Source organism: Peromyscus leucopus, chromosome 1 (genome assembly GCF_004664715.2).
Source record: "Peromyscus leucopus breed LL Stock chromosome 1, UCI_PerLeu_2.1, whole genome shotgun sequence".
Lineage (NCBI taxonomy): Eukaryota > Metazoa > Chordata > Mammalia > Rodentia > Cricetidae > Peromyscus > Peromyscus leucopus.
In genome coordinates, this window is record NC_051063.1 from 88,140,580 (window position 1) to 88,161,288 (window position 20,709).

Genomic DNA, 20,709 nt, shown 5'->3' on the forward strand with positions numbered 1-20,709 from the left:
TGGGGATCTGGCTTCATTGCTAGTGTTCTTGCCTAGCTTTCGTGGAGCTCTGAGATCAAGTTTGGTGGCTCACACCTGTGGTCTTAGTGCTCAACAGATAGAGGCAAAAAGATCAGGAGTTTATGGTTATCCTTTGCTACTTGAGCTAAACGAGGATCCTGTCAGCAAAAATGAGGAGAAAAGAAAGAAGAAAGATTGTGTTTGTTTTGAGTTAGAGTCTGTCATGCCTTATTCTTGATTCTTCTGCCTTAGTCTTCTGAGAGCTAGGATTAAAAGCTTGTGAACCTGGACCCAGTGGGTATATGATACTGGGACTTGAACCCAGGGCCTGTACCTACTGGATAAGAACTCTGCTACTGAACTATACCCTCAAGTCAATCTCAGTCTTAGATACTCTCTCTCTGTGTCTGTCTGTCTGTCTGTCTTTCTGTCTCCCTCTCTCTCTCTCTCTCTCTCTCTCTCTCTCTCTCTCTCTCACACACACACACACACACACACACACACACAGAGGGAGGGTGGGAGGGAGAGAAGGAGAGAGAAGGAGGTTTGCTCATTTATAGTTCAGTGGCATTAGTTACAATGCTATCACCACTGTCTATTTAAAAAAACTTTTATCACTGCAAAATGAAACTCTGCACATTAAACTGTAACTATTCCATCTTACCAGCCCCTTCTTTCCATGATAACCATTACTCTACTTTGTTTCTGAATTTCTCTCTCTCTTTTTTTTTTTTTTCCTTTTTGGTTTTTTGAGACAGGGTTTCTCTGTGTAGCTTTGGAGCCTGTCCTGGAACTCACTCTGTAGAACAGGCTGGCCTTGAACTCACAGAGATCTACCTGGCTCTGCCTCCCGAGTGCTGGGATTAAAGGTGTGCGCCACCACCGCCCAGCTAATGTATTTCTCTCATTTTTCCCCCCCAGAGCTGAGGACTAAACCCAGGGCCTTGCACTTGGTAGGCAAGCACTCTACCACTGAGCTAAATCCCCAACCCTGTTTCCGAATTTCTTATTCTAGATATTTCCTGTAAGTGGAATGATACCATATTTTGTTTGCTTTGTTTGGTTTATTTCATTTAGTATAATGTTTTTAAGGATCATCTATAGTACAGTATTTGTCATTTTTTATGACTAGATAATATTCTGTTCTATGCATATACCATATTTCGTATATCAATTCATCGATGGATATTTGGTTATTGTATCTATTGGCTATTGTAAATAATGATGCTTATACTAAGATCACACACTGTTTGGTCAGCACAGTGTCCTTACACAGATTGATGTGTAAATATGTCTGTTTTCAGTTCTATTGAGTAGGAGTAGAATTGCTGGTTCAAACAATAATTATGTTCACATTCTAGAGGAAGCACACAAAAGTGTTTTTCAGAGTGGCTGTACCATTTTGCAACCCTTATCAGCAAAATATGAAAGTTTCAGTTTCTGCATATATGTGTCACTACTTCATATTTTCCATTAAAAATTATAGTTGTCAAGTAGGTTTGAAGTGTGTCTGGTTGTGGTTTTGATTTGCATCTCCCTTCTGACTGATATTGCTCAGCATCTTTTCATGGGTTTGGACTTCTTAGTGTTGGGAGCATATCGATGCTCATTTCAATGGTTGGACACAAATACACACACATATACAAATATATTCTTCACGCATGCTAGGTGAGCACTCTACCAACTAAGCACATTCCCAGCTTGGCTCAATTTTTTATTGTTTATTACTGTTCCTTACTTTGTGATTCTTATTTGTGTTTCTCAGTTTTAATTTTTCTCCTCTTTTAAGCCGTGTTGAAAATGGAGGCATATACCATAACATTTAGCACAAAAAGTTTACTGTTATTTGTCATGTTGAAATTTCGGTAATGTCAAGGTATATTTAATGATTCATGTCAAATGAATGAATAGAAAAGTAGTCCAAAGTTCAGCAATTATCTCCACTAAGTACTTCTGCTGGGAAACCAAGTTAGAGTGCAAACTTTGTGGTCAGCATGTTGCCTTTCAGAAGCAGCTTCTTTCTGTGACTGTGTCTTCTCTTCCTTGACCCCCTCCTACTCATACGCAGTAAGACCCTTGTCTAGACACAGAAGGTTGTTGTGGCTATATTCTGGATGTTCAAAATGTTGCTCTTAAGGGCTGAGAGTGGAACAGTGATTGGTGCTTATTAGATTACTGTATAGCCATTGCTTGTTGCCAAGATAGAAGACTTAAGCTCTTTATTAATATACTTATACAAAACATTTGAAACTTTAAATATATGGCCTGGCAAGATGAGTTAGTGGGCAAAGAAACTTAACCACCAAGCCTGACAACCTGAGTTGGATCCCTGGGACCCATGTAGTGGAGAGAACCAACTCACAAAGTACTATGGCATGAGCACCCCTACACACCTCATACACATGTATGATTTTATTAAAATACAGGTATGATTAGTTGTTTCCCACTCCATTCTTGAACTTCCATACTCCTCTCTTTGCAGTTTATGTGGGAAGAACTTTATCCACTGAGCCATCTCACTGTCTCTGACCTGGCAGGTACTGGAGCTCTGGAAATCCTTACCTGCTTTTTCTTCCTTTTGAGACAGGGTTACACTATGTAGGCCTGGCTGGCCTAGAACTCTCTAGATGGAGCAAGCTGACATTAAAATTATAGTGAACTTCCTGATTGCTAGAATTACAAGTGTGAGATACCATGCTGGCTTTCCCTGTCTTTAAGATCATGAAGAATCTTGGGGAAACTCTTCTTAGTTTTTCCCATGCTTCATTTTGTTTCAGTACTAAAAATAAAAATAGCATCTACCTCCCCGACTAAATGATTTTTTGTTTTTCCATTTCACTTACTGGCTAAACTTAGCATGTTCTGTTTAAATCAAATGACTTCTAACATTTCCATTGCCAACATCCTTACTCCAAGTCATAGGAAGTTCCTTCATTTTATCTGCTTGTTTGTCTCTTGTGTCTCCCTATTTCTCTCCCTCTTTTTGCCAAGCAACCCACAGCCCTTTCCATGCTAGGCAAAGCTCTCTTCTATTGAGCTATATCCCAAGCCATCCATTTTTGTTTTTATTTGTCCATTTTCTACAGAATAATAGAGGTTTTTTAGACAGGGTAAATTCTTGTGCATGAAGTCTATCTCTGTCTTCCTTGCCCAGGCTGACTTACAACTCTATATGTAAGCTTGTGGGTAGCTTTGAACTTATGGCAGTCCTCCTTTCTCAGATTCCTCACTGCTGAGATTACAAGTGTGAGCCTCAATGCCAGTGATTCTCAACCTTCCTAATCCTGCAATCCTCTTTAATACGTTTCCTGTTGTGGTAACCCCAATCATAAAATTATTTTTGTTGCTACTTCATAACTGTTAGGTTGCTACTTTTATGAACTATAAAGGTAAATATCCGTGTTTTCTAATGGTCTTAGGCGACCCCTGTGAAAGGGTTGTTTGACACCCCCCCCCCAAAAAGGGGTTGCTACCCACAGGTTGACAACAACTGCTCTATGCCCTGCTGTCAATTTTATTTGGTTCTTTGTAGTTGTCTATTACAAGGGTTATATAATATATGAGCTGATTCAGATTGATCTAGAGTATTTAAAACTTACATAGAGCTACTCAAACTGCAATAAATAGATAAAATAATTTTGGAGAAGAACCATGACATCTCATCAGCAAAATATGGATTCTGAACACTAACGTGATTCTATAGATCTCTGTTGTCAGCCTCACTAACCAGCTTGTCCTGTCTCCAGGAAGTTCTTCAGTCCTGCCTCCTGTCTTTCTGTGTTTCAGATCTGCCTTACTGTCTTTATTATTACCTCACCTCTGAGGGCATAATGCCCATAAGACTACCCTCATGTCAAACATGAACTGCACACTGAAAAAGAGTTCTACAAACTACCCTTAGGTTTGATAATCTGTTAGGATACATAAAATTTGCTGAACGCTGTTATACTTGTGGTTAATGGTTTATTACAGGGAAAGGGTAGATTAAAATCAGCCAAGGAAAAGAGCATGTAGAGCAAAGTCCAGGAGTGTTCCCAACGTGGAACTTCTGGTAGTTTTTTTCCCCATGAAGTCAGAATGTGTTATGCTCTCAGTATCTGTGTGTAACAGTATGCATGGAGTATCGGCAACCAGGGAGTCACACATGAATTTCAGGAACCAGATTCTTTTTCTCAGTATGTCTTCACTTCATAGGCATGGTTGGTAGAGTGCCCGTGTGGTTGAACTCAGTCTCCAGGTTGAATTTAGATCACACTATTACCCAGAGTTTTTCCTATCCCAAGTCATATAGTTGGTCGTTCTAGATGGCCAGTTCCACTAAGCAATGGCATTCCTATCAGGTATGTCAAAATAGACTTCTTTCTACACAAGGCTAAATTATTTATACAGTATATAAAATTAAGCTTGCTTCAGTCAAGCATGGGGACTAGTGCCTATAATCCATGCATTTAGGAAGTGAAGGCAGGAGAATCAGGAGTTCAAGACCAGCCTGAAATACATGAGATAAACATACAACTCTTCATAACCCTTTACTTCCTTAAAGAATGTACCATCTATGTAATAAATTGATTTGACGCTAACTTCACACATCTTACTACAGGTAGTTGTGAGCTACTTGACATAGATGCATTGGATATCATAATTTCTCTTTGGGAACTGAACTCCGGTTGTTTTCAATAGCAATGCATACTCTTACGTACTAAGCTATCTCTCCAGCCCCGTGGATTTAACTTAATTTAAATTTTTTTTTTTTTTTTGAGATAAGGACTCATTATATAGACCAGGTTGGTCTTGAATTTACAGAGCATGTGCCATTACGCATGGTCTGAGTGAATTTTTGTTTTGTTTTGTTGTTGTTGTTTTTGTGACAGGTTTTCATGTAGTCCTAACTGTACTGGAACTCCATATAGACTTGGCTATCCTCAAACTCAGAGATCCTCCTGCCTCTGCCTCCAAAGTGCTTTGATTAAAAGTATGAACTTTTAGGAGAATGTATTTCAATAAGTCTGTTTCTCATAAAGTCACTGAGAAGCCTTTAGATTTCCCCATGTTTTTTTCCAGTCTTTATCCTGACTCTCTAGATTCTGATAATAATGACCATTAGAGCATTTTATTCCTCTATTTCACTACCATTCTTTTCCAGTTTGTTTCCTACTCTATTGGGTCTCTAGATTTCTCTTTTGCTTCTCTTTTCATTTTCTACATTCTATGAGGGCAGTATCAATTGCTTTCATGTCTTTAGTTCTTTAGATGCACATAGATGTCACCTAGGTTTTCTTTTTTTATCTCTAGCAAAATTGCTCTATTGAACTCAAGGCCAGTATATCTACTTCCCAAGCAGACATGAAGTATACTTCTCCCAGGAGTAATGTATTTTGATCCAACTAAAAGGGATCATATGGCTTTGAAAAACAGTGCATGCACATGATGTTCATGTACACTAGAAGGAAATGGGTGGTTTACAGTTTGTCCCTTTAAGGTAGCTCCCAGGCTGGGATAGAGAGTTTGCCTAGCACATGTGAGGTCTCAAACTCAATCCCTAGTACTACTCCCAAATCTCCAAAGTTACCAAGATTTTGGTGGTTTACAGCAGACTTTGAGAGCCTGAGGGAGGTGGGTTTCCATGGATTCAAGACCAGCTTAAGCAATACAGTAAAATTTTGTCTCATAAAACAAAACAGTGAGAAGAAAAAATATACAGTTATATTTGGGCTCTGTATAAGGTATATTAAATATGCTCCTGATAAGAACTTGGGTACATCTCAATATGCAAATATTCTAAAATGTGAAATAGTTCTTGTCTTAAGCATTTCAGGTAGAGAATAGTCAACCAGTAGTTTGATTTTTCCTATTTGATCCATTATTTCTTTTTCTTACCTTACTGTACTGTCTAGAACTGGTTAAAATGTTGAATTAAGGTGATAGTTGGCATTCTGCTTTTGTTTATGAACATAAGGAAAATTTCAAGGTTTCCCATTAAGTATGAGTTGTTGATACCTTCACTAGAGGAAGGAGCTTCCCTTCTTCTCATCACCAGTTAAGATAACTACCATAATAAGCACATATTTCATTTAAAATATGTATTTTGTTTTAAGTATTTTGCTTTTGAGACAGGTTCTCGTGTAGCTCAGACAGACCTTTGACTCTGTTATATATAGCTGAGGATGCTGTGGTTTGAGTCCCAGCCCCTACATGGCAGCTAACAACTGTTTGTAATTCCAGTACCAAGGGGATCTGATGCTTTCTTCTGGCTGATATGGACATTCCATGCATGTGGTACACAGACATACATACAGTCCAAATACTCATACTCATAAAATAAATACATAGCTGAGGGTGATCATGAACTCCTGACCTTCTTCCCTCTACTTCCTGAGTTCTGGGGTTACAGGCTTGTACTACCACACTGATTTTAATTTTTTTTTTTTTTTGCTTGATCATTATTGCCAGATACTTCAGTTTCCTGATGTATATTTATATGTTACTGTTTTCTTCTCTGATCTTTATTAACCTCATCATCTATTTTACTGTAAATTTTTAAATTTTATAAAATAGTTTCTTAGTTCATTATTTTCTCCTTCATGAATTGGAGATATAGTTTGATATGAAGGTTTAGTATAGTTTAACTTCTGTTGTCTCAATAAGAGCAAGTGTATTAGGCATCTTTACTTTTTTGTGAACTGCTTATTCAAACTCTTTCATTTTACTACATTGTTGTCAATTTTGTTCCCTAATGGTTCTGTTATATATTAGGAAGATTAATTCCTGCTGCACACTGTAAGTAGGAAATTCTTTCTTCTTGGGTTATTGCTTTCCACAGATGTTTTATACTTAAACTCTTTATTTTGCTTTTCATCACTGAGAACAGTGCAGGGTGCTTATTATGCATCTAGGAAACATCATTGAGGAAGTGAACAAATTTCATGGTGCTTTCCTTTGTCACGTTATTTATTAAAATGTTTATGTACCAGACTGGAGAGATGGCTGAGTGGTTGAGAGTACCTAGTGTTCTTGCAGAGAATTCAATTCAGTTTCCAGCATGTATGTGGAAGTTTACAACTATCTATAACTCCAGTGCCAGGAGATTTGAAATCCTCTTTTGGCCTCTGTGGATACTAGGCATACAAGCAGTATATATACATGCATGTATGTTGCCAAACAGTGGTGTACATAAATAAAAAATAAATCTTTTTTTTTTTTAGTGTATGTACCCCAAACACTATGAAAATTTCATATGGGTTATAGATTTTGAACCAAGCTAGGAAGGCCTTCTGTATGCAGTAGCTATACATAAACTCGGCTCATATGACTTTTCTTACACCTAAATATATTTAAAAAAATTTTTTTTTGTTTTGTTTTTCTAGACAAGGTTTCTCTGTGTAGAGCCCTGACCATCCTTGAACTCACTCTGTAGACCAAGCTGGTCTCAAACTCACAGAGATCTGCCTGCTTCTGCCTCCTGAGTCCTGAGACTAAAGGTGTGCACCACCACCACCCTGCTTAAAACAAAATTTATGGCTAAGAGTATTTTGCCTGCATGCACGCATATGCACCTCTTACATGCCTGGTGCCCTCAGAGACCAAAGGAAAGCATTGGATCCATTGGAACTAGCATTAGAACTAGTTATAAATCACATGTGGGTTCTGGGAATCAAACCTAGGTCTTATGCAAAAGCAACTAGTACTTTTAACTGCTAAATCATCTCTCCAGTCACCACCTATAGAATGCGTTGATTGTGAATGCATCCTTTGTGTGTGTGTGTGTGTGTGTGTGTGTGTGTGTGTGTGTGTGTGTGTGTGTATTTGTGCATGCATATTCAGAGGCCAGAGTGTGTCATGAGTTGCCTTTCTTTTTCACTTTCCCACCTTATTTTGAGGAATAAAAGTTTTTACTGAGCCTGAATCAGGCTCCCTGTTTATGCTGGGTTGGCTGGTTAGCAAACTTCTGGTGTCTGCTTATATCCACCCAATGTTCTGGTTATAGGCATATGCTACCATGTTCAGTTTTTGTTGTTTTGTTTTGTTTGGTTTTAGTTTTTCAAGATGATTTCTCTGTGTAGCCCTGGCTGTCCTAGAACTTGCTTTGTAGACCAGGCTAGCCTCGAACGCACAGAGATCTGCTTGCTTCTGCCTCACAAGTGCTGGGACTAAAGGCGTGTGCCACCATGCTCAGCTCCATGCTCAGTTTTTATGTGCTTGCTAGGGATTTGAACTCGGGTCCTCTTTCTGAGCGAGCACTCTTACCCACTGAGCCATCTCTCCAGCCATAAATACATTGTTTGTGGAATGTTAAGTTTATAATTCTAGAATACTGTTAATTAGAAGTTACATACTTTAAAACTACAAAGGTTATGAAGAGGGCTGGGGATATAGCTCAATGGTAAAGCAGTTGCTTTACATGTCTCTGGTTTGATTTCCTGTGCTGCAAAAAAATAAAAATTATAATAAGTTACAAAAGATAAGATAGCTTTTATGTAAAGACCACAGATTATCTTTAGACTTAAATAAAAAGAAAATCTGTTCTCTTCCCAAATAATAAACATTTTAATTGCTTTTCTGGCTTGAGGAAAGAGGTGGATGTTGGGAACTGTTTAATAAAACATAATAAAACATACATCCCATTAATGTGCAGAGGGTATGATGCTTGTTTGCCCCGCCCCCCCAAACCATTCCTTTTAAACTATGATTCTGAACTGTGTGCACATGTAACTAGTTTGCTGGGTATGGTGATGATGCAGGGCTCTAATCCCAGTAGCGCGGACCTGTAATCTCAGCACTTGGAAGAGAGAGGCAGGAGGATTAGAAATTAATCTTTAGCTACATAGAATGTTTAAGTCTGGCCTCTGCTAGGTGAAACTCTGTATCAAAGAACCTAAAACAAAGGTAAACTAGTTCACTTGTGATGAGTAAGTATAAAATAAACATCAAATTTCAAAGCTTCAGTACTAAAAGAAGAAAAAACTCTACTCATTTTTATTTTGATTATTTGTAATGTGATAATTTAGATATATTAGAATAAAATATATTGTTAAAATTATTTCATCTATTTGTTTTTATTAATAAAATTGTTAAAAATATTAAAATGTCATTTAAATTCTGTGCATTCTGTGTTTCCATTTTATCTTTTTGTGACAAATTAGTGCTTAATACCAAAGTACTTGGCTTCCCTTTTAAATGAGTTCTCCCTTCCCATGAATCAGAGATAAAATATTCTCTTTTTATCTATTGGTATTTCAGTCGTTAACAGAGATGGAACACCTATTTTTAGTTTTCTGTTGCCATATTCCTTCTAGTTTTCAAGATAATTGCCTCTCCCTACTTATTCTAAACCCAACCATGTGATTTTTTTTTTCCCCCAGTAAAAGGTGAATTGTTAATAAATGAGCTCTTTTTGCCTGATTTTTGTTTTCTAGTTTGAGCTTCTCTTTAATAAAAGGAAGAGTATATCTGGTCATTAGAAATCTGATTGTAGAAGCAAGGAAAAATTCTTGCCCTCAGTGAATGTGCCTGTCATTTGTTGATGGTAAATTAACTGATAAATTGTGAATGTTATAACTAAATAGCAGTGTTAACTGACTCATGATAGGACTGATTCAAAATTTACCAGTGCAGGAAAACATAGTTCAAGAATGAAGAAGAAATTTGATAGTTATGGTGGATAGGTTATGATGATTTAAGCCTATACTGGTTCCAAGTAATTTAAAAGTATATCATGTAAATTAGTAGTACTTGGATTCATCCCACAGGTAGCACTTGCTACCTGCTCTAAGTTTATTTTTATTTTACTTTTTAGATTTATTTATTTTATGAGTATGAATGCTTTGTCTGCATGTATGTATGCATACCATGTGTGTGCCTGGTGCCTTGGAGATCAGAAGAGGGTGTTGGATCACCTGGAACTGTAGCTATAGATGGTTGTGAATCACCATGGGAATTCTGGGAACCAAACCCAGGTTTTCTGAAAGAACAAGTGCTCTTAACTGCTGTGCCATTTTCCCAGCACCTGCCTGCTCTGACTTTAGGCATATTATGTAACTGTGCTTATGTTTCTTCATTTGTGAACCAGAAATATTAGCAATAGAACTTTGTAAATTTTGTGAGGATTACATTGCTTATATACTATGTGACAGATGGCATCTATGTATCTCTAGCTCTGCATAGATAGTACTTACTATGATTTTTATCAAGCATTAGTACTTACAATTTCTATAAATGTGTGGGTGGAGGGGCGGGGTGGAGACCAGAAGTCAACTTTGAGTAATCTTCCTCAAGTGCTCTTCATCTTCTTTTTGAGACAGGGTCACTCACTGGAAATTAGCTCTTTAGGCTAGGCTGGCTGACTAGTGAGCACTGGGGATCCATCTACCTGCAACCACCTCCTCAGTGCTGGGATCACAAGCCTGTGCAACCATGTCTGGGTTTTTACATGGATGCTGGGTCAAACTTAGGCCCTTGTGGCAAGTACTTTACTGACTGAGCTGTCTTCCCAGGTTCATAATTTTATTTCAAATAGTGGTATAATCGGTTCCATATCATTGTTATATTAGAATAATGTCTGGGTTTTTTTTTTTAAGTGATTTTATTGCTTGAGTAGTTAAGATAGATTTATGCCACTAGTGCAGAGATCATGGATGACTCATACTTCCATTTGAAGGGAGGACCTGCTTAGTTTTATGATAACAAGCCAATGAAATTCATCTGTCTATCACAATCAGGCAGAATTTAACATCATCATCTTTTCTGATCCTCAGGATGCTTTCAGACAGCAACTGCTTTCTTAATCAAATGGTACAGATCCTTAGGAAGATCAGGGGCAAGGCCTTTGGACTTGAGGTTTCTTAAAATTTTATTACCAGTTACAAAACAGACCTGTGGCACACCATGAGCCCCTCATGATCACACCAATTTCTGAGGCTGTCAGGCTTTTCTTGGCCAGTTTGTAAGTCTGATTCTTGACACTGTCAGGTGTCACCTTCAGCTGGGTTGGGGATGTAGGCAGCAGAGCAGTAGAGCAGAGCCAACTGGGACAGGCCCTTCCAAGGAGCCTGCATGCAAACCATGATGGCAACTGACAGCAAAGAAAATTGTGCCTGTTGTTGAACTACAACCATTGCTGCTTAGGTATCTTGTTTGTGTGTATGTGACAGTTTAGAAGACAACCTGCAAGAATTGGCTTTCTCTTCAGGAACTGGCTTTTTCTTTTAAACATGTGGGTACTGAGAATTTAACTTGGGTTGGCAGGTTTGCCTGTAGGTACCTTAACCTTAACCCACTGGCCCTGTTCTTGTTTTTTGACAGAGTCTGGCTGTATAGTACAAGCTGGAATGGTAACTCATGGCTGGCCTACTCTGGAGCTCTCTAGAACATCATCCTCAGTGTTCAGGGAACCAACCATGCTTGAATTGTTAAGATCAGAAAGCATTTAGATGAGTAACAAGAGTGACTTGTTTTATTTTTCCTGAAGTTTAAATTTAAATTGTAAATGAATGTCTAGGAGCTTTTAAATTAAAAGCTTTTGTTTTAGAGTATACAAATAGTGTCAAAAAGTTGATTGACTGAGGCTGGGCGGTGGTGGCGCACGCCTTTAATCCCAGCACTCAGGAGGCAGAGCCAGGCGGATCTTTGTGCAGCCAGCCTGGGCTACAGAGTGAGTTCCAGGAAAGGCGCAAAGCTACACAGAGAAACCCTGTCTCAAAAAACAAAAACAAAAACAAACAAAAAAACAAAAAAAAGATTGATTGGTGTAATTGCCATATTTTAGAGAATTTTAAGGTAGCTACAGCCTCTGTGATAAATATTGCATTTTATCTTTTATCTGGCATTTATTTATTTTATTTTTTTTTTTTGAGACAGGGTTTCTCTGTGTAGCTTTGCACTTTTCCTGGAACTCACTCTGTAGCCCAGGCTGGCCTCGAACTCGCAGAGATCCACCTGCCTCTGCCTCCTGAGTGCTGGGATTAAAGGTGTGCACCACCACCGCCCAGCTTTAATTTTGTATTTTTAAAATTAAAATAAGGGACATTGAAACATTTTCATTTGCAAAAGATCATATAGCTCCTTCTTTCCTTTCTTCCTTTTTTAATTAAAAAACAAGACAATTATTTAGGGGCTAGTGAGATGTCTCAGTGGTTTAAAAGCACTTGTTCTTGCAAAGGACCTAAGTTCCATTCTCAACACCTGCATGGCAGCTCACAACCATCTGTGACTCCAACTCCAGAGGATCCAATGCTTTTTGTCGACCTCCATGGGTACCAGGCATGCATGTGGTGCACAGACATGCATGCAGGAAAAACATTCATATGGATAAAAATGATGACAATAAAATTAATAAGAATTAAAAGTTTTATTTTATGTGTATGAGTGTTTTGTATGTATGTATGTATGTATGTATACCACTTTAGTACCTGGTATACTCAGAGTGCCAGAAAAGGGCATTGGATCCTCTGGAACTAGAGTTACAGTTAGTTGTGAGCCATCCCCTTGGTGCTAAGAATTGAACCTGGATCCTCTGGAAGATCAGCCAGTCCTTTTTATTTTATTTTATTATTATTTTTTAAATTTTATTTATTTTATTTTACAATACCATTCAGTTCTACATATCAGCCACGGGTTCCCCTATTCTCCCCCTCCCACCCCCTCCCCTTACCCCCAGCCCACCCCCCATTCCCACCTCCTCCAGGGCAAATCCTCCCCCGAGGACTGCGATCAACCTGGTAGACTCAGTCCAGGCAGGTCCAGTCCCCTCCTCCCAGACTGAGCCAAGTGTCCCTGCATAAGCTCCAGGTTTCAAACAGCCAACTCATGCAATGAGCACAGGACTTGGTCACACTGCCTAATTGCCTCCCAAATTGATCAAGCCAATCAACTGTCACACCTGTTCAGAGGGCCTGATCCAGCTGGGGGCCCCTCAGCCTTTGGTTCATAGTTCATGTGTTTCCATTCATTCGGCTATTTTTTTTTCAATAATTGAGTAAAACGGAAATTTATTATAAGCCACAGTCGTCCTAGGGACCTCAATGCTATATATATATAGCCTTCATGGTTCTATGGGTTGTGGTCTGATTGTTTTTTATTTTATATCTAGAATCCACTTATGAGTGAGTACATACCATGACTGTCTTTCTGGGTTTGGGTTATCTCACTCAGGATGATTTTTTCTAGTTCCATCCATTTGCCTGCAAATTTCATGCTTTTATTGTTTTTCTCTGCTGAGTAGTACTCCATTGTGTATATGTACCACATTTTTTTCATCCATTCTTCCGTTGATGGGCATCTAGGTTGTTTCCAGGTTCTGGCTATTACAAATAGTGCTGCTATGAACATAGCTGAGCATGTATCTTTATGGTATGAATCAGCATTCCTTGGGTATATGCCCAAGAGTGGGATGGCTGGGGCTTGAGGTAGTTCAATTCCTAATTTTCTGAGAAACCGTCATACTGATTTCCACAGTGGTTGTACAAGTTTGCATTCCCACCAACAGTGGAGGAGTGTTCCCTTTGCTCCACATCCTCTCCAACATTGACTGTCATTGGTGTTTTTGATCGTAGCCATTCTGACAGGTGTAAGGTGGTATCTCAGAGTCGTTTTGATTTGCATTTCTCTGATGATTAAGGATGTTAAGCATTTCTTTAAATGTCTTTCAGCCATTTGTGTTTCTTGTTTTGTGAATTCTCTGTTTAGCTCTTTAGCCCATTTTTTAATTGGACTGTTCAGTATTTTGATGTCTAGTTTCTTGAGTTCTTTATATACTGTGGAGATCAATCCTCTGTCAGATGTGGGGTTAGTGAAGATCTTTTCCCATTCTGTTGGCTGTCTTTTTGTCTTATTGACTGTGTCTTTTGCCCTGCAAAAGCTTCTCAGTTTCGAGAGGTCCCATTTATTAATTGTTGTGCTCAGGGTCTGTGCTGTTGGTGTTTTATTTAGGAAATGGTCTCCGGTGCCAATGCGTTCAAGAGTGCTTCCTATTTTCTTTTCTATTAAGTTTAGTGTAACTGGATTTATGTTCAGGTCTTTGATCCACTTGGACTTGAGTTTTGTGCATGGTGACAGATATGGATCTATTTGTAATCTTTTACATATTGACATCCAGTTATGCCAGCACCATTTGTTGAAGATACTTTCTTTTTTCCATTGTATAGTTTTGGCTCCTTTGTCAAAAACCAGGTGTTCATATGTGCATGGATTAATGTCAGGGTCTTCAATTCGATTCCATTGCAGCCAGTGCTTTTAACCACTGAGCCATTACTCTAGCACCCTTCCCCCATTTTTTTGACAGCTCCATGTTTTTTTTTTTTTTTAAAGATTTATTTATTTGGCGGCGGTGGTGCGCACGCCTTTAATCCCAGCACTCGGAGGCAGAGCAGCGATCTCTGTGATTCGAGCAGCTGGCTACAAGTGAGTCCAGGAAAGGCGCAAAGCTACACAGAGAAACCCTGTCTCGAAAAACCAAAAAAAAAAAAAGATTTATTTATTTATTATGTATACAGAGGAGGGCCCCAGATCTCATTACAGATGGTTGTGAGCCACCATGTGGTTGCTGGGGATTGAACTCAGGACGTCTGGAAGAGCAGTCGGTGCTCTTAACCTCTGAGCCATCTCTCCAGCCCCAGCTCCATGTTTTTTGTTTTCCTTTTCTTCAAAAATAGATTTTTTTCCTCACATATTTTATCCTAGTTACAATTTCCCCTCTCTCTATTTCTTCCAGTTCCTTCTTATCTCCCCTCCCATCTGAATCACTCCTTTTCTGTCTCTCATTAGAAAACAACATAAGATATAAGATAAAACAAAAACCCATCACATCAGAGTTGTACAAGACAAAGAAACAGAAGAAAAGGCACAGGAATCAGAGGACAGAGTCTCATCATGTTAACCCAGATTGGCCTTGAACTCATATGTAGCTGAGGATGATCTTGAATTCTTGATTCTTCTACCTCTATCAGTCATATATATATATTCATTTACCATTAAGGAGAAGGCTTCAAATAAACTGTAATTCTCTTTCATGGATAAAAATAAAGATTTTAAGGATAAGTATAGTATTGATTTAACTGCAGATAAATAGAAGTGTAATCAAAACTGTAGATGGATTTTTCTTTGGGCTTCCAGCTCCCACCAAAAAATGACACAGAGACTTCTTATTAATTATGAAATCTCAGCCTTAGCTTAGGCTTGTTTCTAGCTGGCTCTGATAAATTAACCCATTTCTATTAATTTGCATGCTGCCATGTGGCTTGTGGCTTTTACCTCTCCTCCTGCATGTTCTACTTCCTCTTTATCTAGTTAGCAATTCTCTTTTTTCTTCCCAGAGCGCTCTCTGTCTAGAATTCCTGCTTATACCTCCTGCCTACCTATCTGCCATTTAGCTTTTTATTAAACCAATAACAGTGACATATCTTTACACAGTGTAATCAAATATCTTGCAACCCAAAACTGTGTGATGAATTGAAGTATAATAAAATATTTGAGTGGGATATTACAACTTTTTATAATTTTAAAACTTGTCCTACTGTTCTAAGCTTTGATACTTTACACATTTTAAACATTTCTGGAGTTTAAAAAAAAGCTTCAGTAAGTTTTTTATAGATTTTGATCAATAAGAGTTGTTTATTTTAAGAAGTTTGTTCTTGAGCAGTATAATAAATAGCTAAAGATCATGACTATTTTGACTTTTTAGTTGCATAATCATAGGCCCTGCCTTGGACATATGTGGATGGTACTTAAAGTCATTTCATGCCAGGAATAAAGCCAGTGTGCCACTGGGAAATGGCATGCGTTGTGACAGCTGACGTGCAGCCTTTTTAACTTCACTTACTCTGCCAAGTATTTTGATAACTCAGGAAGTAGGGTAAAGTGTATGTTTCAGCGTCTTCTGAACCCAACAGTGGATAAAGTGTTAACATGCTTATCCATTAGAATTTCATGAAACCTTTTATTGTATTTTATTGGTGTGTATTTTTGTAAATGGCTTCAAAAATTAAGTAATATGGGGTAGTTTTATTTAACTTATTTATTTGTTTTTTTTTTTTTTTAAATGGCATGTTACTATGTATCCCTGGCTGACCTGGAACTCACTATATAACCATTCTGGCCTCAAACTAAAAGAGATCTGCCTGCCTCTTCCCCTGAGGTGCTGAAATTAAAGGCTTCTGCCACCACACCCAGTAGGGATAGGTTTAAACAAAATAAATTTGTATTTAGAAAATCTAACTGAGTGTTATGTTTATTTTTATGTATAGGTCCTGGTATTTTGGAAGCTATAAGAAAAAAGATTAAGAGTTTTGGTCTGTTTTGTGGACATGGCTCAGATTTCCAACAACAATGAATTTAAACAGTGTTCATCTTCACATCCGGAACCAACAAGAACCAAAGATGTGGACAAAGCAGAAGCATTACAGATGGAAGCAGAGGCCTTAGCAAAACTGCAGAAGGATAGACAAATGACTGACAGTCCTAGAGACTTTGAGCTGTCTAGCAGCACTAGACAAAGAACACAAGGTTTTAACAAACAGGATTATGATCTCATGGTATTTCCTGAGTCGGATTCCCAAAAAAGAGCAGTAGATATTGATGTAGAAAAGCTTACCCAAGCTGAACTTGAGAAGATATTACTGGATGACACTTTTGAGACTAGAAAAACCCCTGTATTGCCAGTTACTCCTGTTCTGAGCCCTTCATTTTCAGCACAGCTGTATCTTAGACCTACTGTTCAAAGAGGACAGTGGCCCCCTGGATTATCTGGGCCTTCCACATATACTTTACCTTCTATTTATCCTTCAGCATACAGTAAACAGGCCACATTCCAGAATGGCTTCAATCCAAGGATGCCTAGTTTTCCGTCTACAGAACCTATATATTTAAGACTTCCGGGACAGTCTCCGTATTTTTCATATCCTTTGACACCTTCCACACCATTTCATCCACAAGGAAGTTTACCAATCTATCGACCACTAGTTAGTCCTGACATGGCAAAACTATTTGACAAAATAGCAAGTACATCAGAATTTTTAAAAAATGGGAAAGCAAGGACTGATTTGGAGTTAGCAAATTCGAAAGCTTCAGTCTGCAATCTACAGGTATCTCCAAAGTCTGAAGACATCAGTAAATTTGACTGGTTAGACTTGGATCCTCTAAGTAAGCCTAAGGTGGACAGTGTGGAGGTGTTAGAATACGAAGAAGAGAAGAAGAATCCATCTTTGCTAGCAGAGGATCCTTGGGATGCTGTTCTTCTTGAAGAGAGATCTCCAGCAAGTTGTCACCTAGAAAGAAAGGTGAATGGAAAATGCGTTTCTGGAGCAACTGTAACAAGAAGCCAGTCTTTAAACATTCGAACAGCTCAATTTACAACAGCCCAAGGCCAAGTATCTCAGGTATAGTCTCTGCTTGCTAACTTCTTAAAATTCAGTAGGAAAACAGAGTACATCTTTGTGTGAATCATTTGTTGAGGGAGGGAAGTTTTTTTAATCTTGCTTTTTGTTGCCTCCAAGGCTGCTATGGTTCTTTTTTTGTGTGGCTAAAGATTAAATGTGATTAGGTCAACTGAAAAATTGCTTATTTTTTTGTAAGACTATAAATAAAAACCTAGTTAAGCCTGTCTAGTAGCACTCACCTCTAATCCCATCACTCAGGAGGCAGAGGCAAGTGGATCCCTGTGAGTTTGAGGCCAGCCTGTTCTACATAGTGATTACCAGGCTAGCCAGGGCTACATAGAGAGACCTTGTCTTAAAACACAAACAAGCAAGCAAGATCAGCCTAGTTGAAGATCTGTCATCGCTGAGGTGAATTGAAGATATTCTTGGTCTTTCTGTATGTGAACCTTTTTTTTTTTTCTCTTATTGTCAGGGCAAGCCAGGAATTTTGTCTGTCACCCATTATACAAATTTGAACAATTTTCTTTTGTTCTTAATCGTGTAAGACACAAAGAAAAACATAACTTCAGAGAGCCAGGAAAAGGGCCATTTAAAGGCTTTTCCTTAAATACCTATATTGATTGATAAAAGAGAAGAATGGAATGGTAGGGTAAAGGTTATTACTAGTTTGTGTTTTTTTTTTAATTCTGGGTTTTTTTTTGTTTTTGTTTTTGTTTTTTAGACAGTTTCTTTGTAGCTTTGTGCTTTCCTATCATTGTAGCCAGCTGGTCGAATCAAGAGATGCTGCTCTGCTTAGTCTATTAAAGCGTGGCCCACGCTTCTGGTTTTTTTAATTAGCATTTTTTTAAAGATTTACTTTTATTTTATATGTGTGGGTGTTTTGCCTGCTTGGATGTCTGTGCCTCACATGTGTTCAGTGCATGTGGAGGCCAGAACAGGGCATCAGAATTACAGATAGTTGTGAGACACTATGTGGGTGCTAGGAACTGAACCTAGTCATTGGTAAGAGCATCTAGTGCTCTCCATCTCCATTATTTGAGACAAGCCTCAAACTGGCCTCAAATTTGGAATGGTCCTCCCACTAGAGCCTGCCAAAGTGCTGGGATTATAGATGTGAGATGCTGTTGGTTAAGGGGTAACTGGAATAGTATATCTTGGCTCAAAAAAGAGTCAAACACAGTTAGGAATTTTCCTTTACAAACACACCATTCTAAATATTATATCTGTAGATCTCGGAAATGTTTAAGGATGAAAAAAGAAAAGCACCCATGCATGGTAGTTCATACCTTTAATATAAGCACTTGAGAAGCAGAGACAGGCAAATCTGAGTCTGAGGTTAGCCTGGTCTGTATAGCAGTTTCCAGGTCCACTAGGACTACATGGTGAGAGTTCGTCTCAAAAAGAGTAGGGGGTGCAATATACCTGAGTGATCATATGGTTATTTGTGTATAGTTTGTTGTTTGGTTTGGTTTTGGTTGTAGAGTCTCTCACTATGTAACACAGGCTGGCCTTGAACTCATGCTCTTCATTCCTCAGCCTTCTAAGGATTGCTATTTCAGACAGGTGCTGATGTACCCAACTATGTGTCCCGTTTTCCATAACATTTCACCGTTTACATTCCTACCAGTGATGTATATGAAAGTTCAGCTTTCTCTATGTTCCAACACTTATTATTTTTCATTTTTTATGTTGATGATTATTCTTTAATGGCTTTTATTTGCTTTTCTGTGGTACTATGGATCAAACCCAGGGTCTTATGGAAGCTTAGCAAGCTTCCTACCACTGAACTATACTGTAGCCCTCCATTTTATGTTTTTACTGGCCATTTTGTTTTACTGTCCTTTTGGGGAGAAATACAAACACAATCATTTTGTTGGCCTGTTTATTTGTATGAGAAAGAGTCTCACTCTATAGAACTCTCTGTGTATCTCTTACTGGCTTCAAACTGTTAGCAATCCTCCTGCTTCAGCTTCCCAAATACTTGGAATTACAGGCAGGGGTCATCATGTCATGCTGAGAAATATCTATTTAAAATCTTCATCCACTTTTTTAAAAAATGAATTATTCGCCAGGCAGTGGTAGAGCACACCTTTAATCCCAGCACTCAGGAGGCAGAGGCAGGCAGATCTCTGTGAATTTGAGGATAGCTTGGTCTACTGAGCAAGTTCCAGGACAGCCAGGGCTAAACAGAGAAACCTTGTCTTGAAAAACCAAAAAAAAAAAAAAAAAAAAAGATTTATTCATAGTAGCCTTCCTTATTCATAAAGATTCAAAGTAGAAGCAGCCCAAATGTTGAACTGATGAACAGGTTAACAAATGTGGTATATCTATACAATGGCATATTTTTTCCTTAGAAAAAAATGAAGAAATCCTGATACTTATATAAACCTTGAAAATATGCTAATTGTGGGATTGAGGGTTTAGCTCAGTGGTAAAGTGCTTGAGCAAGGCTCTCTGAGTTATTGCCCACTAGTAGGAAAAACAAACAAAACTGATTGAAAGAAACTAGATCTAAAAATTCATACATTGCGGGCGGTGTGGGACGCTTAATAGCATCGGAGCAGAGCAGTGATCTCTGTATTCGAGCAGCTCTACAAGTGAGTTCAGGAAAGCGCAAAGCTAACAAGAAACCCTGTCTCGAAAAATCAAAAAAAAAAAAAAATTCATACATTCATACATCAATTGTCTATAATCTAAGAATTATTAGGAGTCAGGAGGATTGCCACAAATTCTGAGGCCAGTTTGAATTAATAGTGAGTGCTAGACCAGCCAGAGTTAAGACCTTGTTTCAGAACAAACAACAAAAATCTCCACTGTCCATGTATTGTATAATTCCATTTATATGACACATTCTTTTTTTTTAAGACGGTCATAGTGAGGCTGGAGAATCACTGAGTCTGCTCAGTTGGATGTCACAGATATGACACACTGGCTGAGCTGTCTCTGTTTTGAGGACCTGGGTTCAATTCCCAGCACCTATATGGTGACCCACAATGGTCTGTAATTCCAGTCCTAGGGGATCTGATGCCTTCTTCTGACTTCTAGAGGTATGAGGCATGCACATGATGCACACCATATATGCAGACAAAGCACCTGTATGCATTAAATAAAATAAGGAATTATGTTATTATTTTGATATAATACTGATATTATAGTTAAGTCAGTTCTTAGTAAGATAGATAGATAGATAGATAGATAGATAGATAGATAAATTAATTTGTAAATGGGCCAACAGGTGGGCGTGTTTGCCGCCAAGCCTGATGACCTGATGGTGAGGATATACATGGTAGAAAGAGATTATATTTCCTCACGTTGCTCTCTAATCTCCACATGCACACTGTAA

The 20,709-nt window shown here is 38.4% G+C and overlaps 1 protein-coding gene and 1 pseudogene across 1 annotated transcript in view; one reads left to right on the plus strand and one right to left on the minus strand.

Moving 5' to 3' along the window:
- Pik3c2a (phosphatidylinositol-4-phosphate 3-kinase catalytic subunit type 2 alpha) overlaps window positions 1-20,709 on the plus strand; it is a 116,621-nt gene that overhangs the window by 7,259 nt on the left and 88,653 nt on the right. Inside the window, 1 exon segment of the mRNA XM_037211201.1 lies at window positions 16,236-17,366. Within this exon segment, the coding sequence (XP_037067096.1) occupies window positions 16,296-17,366 (1,071 nt within the window). The 5' untranslated portion in view covers window positions 16,236-16,295.
- LOC114703708 lies at window positions 10,444-11,129 on the minus strand (annotated as a pseudogene).